Source organism: Zingiber officinale, chromosome 1B (genome assembly GCF_018446385.1).
Source record: "Zingiber officinale cultivar Zhangliang chromosome 1B, Zo_v1.1, whole genome shotgun sequence".
NCBI classification, from domain to species: Eukaryota; Viridiplantae; Streptophyta; class Magnoliopsida; order Zingiberales; family Zingiberaceae; genus Zingiber; species Zingiber officinale.
Window position 1 is genome coordinate 27,487,150 of NC_055986.1, and position 5,404 is coordinate 27,492,553.

The 5,404-nt window shown below is 51.0% G+C and overlaps 1 protein-coding gene across 1 annotated transcript; it reads right to left on the reverse strand.

Moving 5' to 3' along the window:
- Positions 1-3,444: 3,444 nt before the first annotated feature.
- LOC122035205 lies at positions 3,445-3,765 on the reverse strand. The gene has a single exon (XM_042594651.1). The coding sequence runs from the start codon at positions 3,763-3,765 to the stop codon at positions 3,445-3,447; it is 321 nt and encodes a 106-aa protein (XP_042450585.1).
- Positions 3,766-5,404: the final 1,639 nt, after the last annotated feature.

Below are 5,404 nucleotides of genomic sequence, written 5' to 3' on the forward strand. Positions count from 1 at the left end.
TTTTCAATCGCTCGCAACCCCCTTCATTCATCACAGTTTCCCTAGTGTTTGTTTTTCGCTTCCTGCTTCCTGCTTCGTTAAACTTCCATCGAACCTCTTGTTTTTCATTTTCCGACGATGGCGAGCTCTTCCCGGCCATCCGACCCCGCTCTTGGTCTATGGTATACCACCATGAAGACCAAGTTTGATGAGGGTGACGCCGAGAGCCTCCGAAACGCTTTCAAAATCCCCCTGGCCATAAAATCATTTTGGCCTCTATGTCCGACCGACCCAATGATCCACCGATCGGCACAATATGTCTGTTCAGAGACCAATTTATGGTCGGTCTCGCTTCCCAATCCATCCTTTTATCCTTGAAGTGTGTAACTACTTCCGCGTTCCTCTCCCCCAACTAGTACCAAATTCTTTTCGTCTGCTGCACGACGTTGTTGTCCTGTTCCGGTTGCATGGCATCTCTTTGACCCCTCAAGTCTTTCATTACTTCTACTACCCCAAGCAGTCCGAGCGGGGGACCTATCTCTTTCAGTCTCGGGTCAAGCTAGTATTTTTTGATAAGATGTCTTCTTCCAATAAGCATTGGAAAGAGTATTTTTTTTTCTTTCTACAACTTCCTGAACGGCCGAGCTTTCACACGCGCTGGCAGGTCGGACTACCCCCTCAGCCGGATCTGAAGAAGTACAAAGCCGGTCGGATTATCTTCATGCAACGAACATGTTGGCCGGTCAGAAATACGACATCCATAAGCTACTGCTAGAGGGTGTTATGTATATCTTTGGGCTGAGTCCGATCCGTGCGAGGCTCCTGAGCGGCCTAGGTATGGGCTTTCTTACCCTTCTCCCTAGAATCTAACTGATTTCTTCTCTTCTTTTGCAGCTGAAATCATGATGCGGGCACGTGTGACCGGTCTGACCAAGCTCAAGGATGCTGAAATCAAGGCAACTGCAGCAAAGGAAATGGCGAGCCTCGGCTTGACGCCGGTCGGCTCCCACGAAGGCACGCTGGAGGAGAGCGGAGGGACTCCTATTATAGGCGAAGGCGACACCGACCGGACGACCAGCATAGAGGTGGCGGGTGATCCACTCCCCTCTGGAGCGCAACCCGTCGCCCAGACTGGAGGCTCGGGGTCCTTAGGCGATGGCAAGTCGCTCATCAGGCACAAGAGGCGCCACACAACCACACCTCCCCGATCTGCCACCTCGGCTGTGAGACCCTCCGAGCGAGGTACATCGTCTCCCGCGGCCATCCCTGAAATAGTGGAGGCTACTTCATCCGATCAGACACCCTCCTTGGCCGATCTACCACCAAAACCTATCGTCGCGCGACTGATCGCGTCTCTGCCTCCATCCCGAACCCCACGGAGGCCATTGTGGTCCAGGATCGATCCTGCGTCAACTGCTGCTCCTTCTGGTCGGTGCTCTCCTCCTCGTCGGACTCAAGCGGTCGACGATCGGTGACAACACCCCTCAACCTCCCGTCAGAAGACTACCTTGAGCAGTGCGCCCGTTCGACCATCCCCGAGCATAAGATCCTGATCCGCGGGCCACTTGCCGGTATTTGGGAGGAGGTGAGGGCCCAATCAGTAGTGATGTTGCCAGGAGCACTCGAGGACAGTCATCTGTAGATTTCCACTGGGGTACCTATTTCATCAATTCATAAATTACCTCCGATCGACGTTAACATTTTTCTGTTCCCTTGCAGTACTGGTGGAGAGCGTGGCCATGTGCCAAAGACTCACCTTTGTGGAGGAAGAGCTAAAGAAGCTCAAGATCTCAAGTGGCGCCTCCTCCTCCCAGGGGCCATCGGTTACCCAGCTGCAAGCTGATCTGGAGAAGGCCCAACAACTCCTTATGGCCGAGCAGCAGAAGTTTGCCGATCAGGCTATCAGGCTGGGCCAGATCGAGACATAGTTGAAGACCTACGACAAAAAGCTTGAGCTGGCCACCACAAGGAAACAATGAGCCATCGTCGATTGAAGCTAAAGAACCAGGAGGCTCGGCAGCTCACCCAAAAGCTTAAAGAAGCCGAGGATTATCTAATCGCTAAGTGGGCCTGCCGAGTGGCCGGAGAGGAGTCTTTGAATAAGAAGCTCAACGATGCCAAAGTTGCCCTAGAGGCCTCCCATTCTGCCTTGACAGTCTATCAACAGGATGAGCCGAGCTGATTTGTAGTGATGAAATAGGAGTACCTCCGCTTGGATCAGTTCACTGACAAAGTTGTCCATCGGATCGTCCAGGCCTTCTAGTTGGCGATCGATGGGATGCTTGGTCAACTGAAGGCGAGCGGTCACCTCCCCAAAGCCTTGATGGATGGCATCATCAACCGTAGCCAACTAAACGATTCGATGCCCGACGACGTTTTCGATTATCTTGAGTGAGGTAGTCCTGTAAAAGTTGAAAAGTCTAAATGTATTCCTGCCGCTCGGCAGTATCCTTTTGTGAAATGAACGATTTGCCCGCTCAATGGGTCTTTTCTCTATATTTGTTTGTTTCCATGTTTGGCATCAGTTTCTCTGCTCGGCTATAATTATGGCATGTCTTCGGTCTACTCTGACAAATTGCGGGTCGCCGATCGGCCATTGACGAATTCAATAAGGTTCATACCTTCTCCTGGGTTTAAGGTCGCCGCTTGACCGTCGGTGGAGACCGGGGTTTAACGTCACCACTCGACGATTTGATGAAGACTAGGGTTTAAGGTCGTCGCTCGACCGTCGATGGAGACCGGGGTTTAACGTCGCCGCTCGACGATTTGATGAAGACTAGGGTTTAAGGTCGCCGCTCGATCGTTGGTGGAGACCGGAGTTTAACGTCGCCGCACGATAATTTGATGAAGACCGGGGTTTAATATCGCCGCTCGACGATTTGATAAAGACAGGGGTTTAACGTCGCCGCTCGATGATTTGGTGGAGATAGGGGTTTAACATCGCTGCTCGATGATTTGGTGGAGACAGGGGTTTAACGTTGCCGCTCGACGATTTGATGAAGATAGGGGTTTAACGTCGTCAAACGACGATTTGGTGGAGATAGGGATTTAACATCGCCACTTGACGATTTGATGAAGTCTCGGGTTTAAGGTCGCCGCTCGACCGTTGATGGAGATAAGGGTTTAACGTCGCCGCTCGACGATTTGATGATGATCCCGCGTTTAACGTCGTCGCTCAATGGTTTGATGATGATCCCGCGTTTAACGTCGCCGCTCGACGGTTTATTAGATCGTTCAACACAGAGCTCTAAATTTGAGTCTTTTATTTCTGCCCTGCATACAGGGAGCACAAGGATATAAAGATACATTAATTGTTACATTGGCGCAACTCTCACCCGGCTCGGTAAGGCTGGAGATAGTTTGCGCTCCACAGCCGCTCCAGTCGTCGACCATCCTCATCCTCCAAGTAATAGGCGCCCGATTGGAGCTTCTCCACGACCTTGAAGGGTCCAGCCCATGGGGCTTCTAGCTTGGTGACATCGCCGACTGCTTTACCTTCTTCCATACCAGATCACCTACTTTGAACGATCTTGGAATCATCCTCCTATTGTAGCTCTGCTTCATCCTCTGTCGGTATGCCATCAGCCAGACGACCGCTTTAGTGCACGCTTCATCTACCAAGTCTAGCTCCAGACACCTCCGCTCGGCGTTGTCTTCGTTGTAGTGATATATCCGGTTGGATTCAACCTCGACTTCAACAGGGATGACCGCTTGGCCACCATATACCAGGTGGAAGGGCGTTGCTCCGGTCCCATCTTTGGGAGTCGTGCGGATCGCCCATAGCATGCTGGGGAATTCATCTACCTAGCTCCCTCCGACGTGGTCGAGTCGAGCGCATAGGATCTGCAAGATCTCCCAATTGACGACTTCAGCCTGCCCGTTGCTTTAAGGGTATGCTACAAAGGTGAAAGCTTGTTGAATGTCATATCCTTCGCACCATTCCCTGAGTCTCTGGCCGGCGAACTATCTTCTGTTGTCAGAAACGAGCCAGCGCAAGATGCCGAACCGGCAAACGATATGTTGCCAAATGAACTTCATGACCATCTGCTCGGTAATTCTGGCTAATGGCTCGGCTTCTACCCATTTTGAGAAGTAATCCACCGCGATGAACAGAAACTTCCGCTGACCCGTCGCCAAGGGAAACGACCCTATAATGTCCATGCCCCACTGGTCGAACGGGCAAGAGACTGTGGCTGTCTTCATCTCCTCAATAGGTGGTGCAAGAGGTTATGGTATCTTTGGTAGGACAGGCAGGTGGCCACCGTCCTAGTGGCGTCCTCTTGGAGGGTCGACCAGAAGTATCCGGCAAGTAAAATCTTCCTTGCCAATGAGCGGCCGCCCGAGTGTCCTCCACAGGACCCTTGGTGTACCTCCTACAGTATGTAGTCGGCATCCTCCGACCCGACGCATTTAAATAGGGGTGATAACCATGATTTTAGCTATATTATTTTGAATCATAATGCATGTTTTTATTGGTCTATTCATAGCTTAAACTCATATTTGCATTACATTTCATAATTTGCATGTGATCTTGGACTTAATTGTAAATTAGTCTATTTTCATGGTATTTTGGTGCTAATATTTGTTTATTATTTTGTAGGCATCAAAAGGGTCATGGACCCGATCAGATTGGACCATACTTGGGCTCAAATCTAGGGCAAGATGAGGCGATCAAGACCTGGATTGATTTGGACCGTCCGTTGAAGATCAAGCAGATCTAGGCCATCCGTCAAGCATCTGGTTCATCCAACCTAATGAGGAGTAGATCTGGACCGTAGATGAAGATCAGTACTGTTGGATAGGATTTTAGGTTATTTTCCACCGTTGATCGAGCTCCGAAGTATCTCAGCCGTTGGATCGAATCTGAGGAGATTTAAAAGGCCGCGTGAGAAACTACAGTGCTCGGGCTCGGCTTCGCGATTCTGTTCTACAGTGCTATATTCTTCTCCGCCGCGACGCCGATGCTCCCATTCCCACTTCCAGATCCGCGAGCTAGGTTTCTTCATCGCCGACGATCAGTGAGCTGCCGGCGTTCATCGTCCGAGGTCAGGAAGCGGTCGAGGGTGTTTCTCAGTCCGTGAGTCGAGTTTCTGATTTCCTTCTGCAATCCGGATGAGGGCGGTTCCCAGTCTGCGATTTACATCATCACCGGAGCATCGAAGGGTGTTTCCCAGAAGCTCCGATCTTCCTCCGACTACCATTCCATCCGCGACATCCGAATCGATCTGATCAATCGATTTGAGTCCGCAATTCCAGAATCGAGCTACTGTCTTCGTGTGCCGTGAGTGCTAACCGATCCGTGAGTTCGAAGGGTGTTTCCCAGAGGCTATGATCGAAAGGTGGCATTAGCTGGAAGCTTGTTCTTCGATTGGTGGTCAACCGAAGGGTGTTTCTCAGAGGTGCTCTGTTTCTTGGCAGATTGAAG

Excerpts from the sequence above, each read along its gene's own strand:
- LOC122035205 (XM_042594651.1), bottom strand. The coding sequence starts at position 3,765 with ATGCTATGGGCGATCCGCACGACTCCCAAAGATGGGACCGGAGCAACG.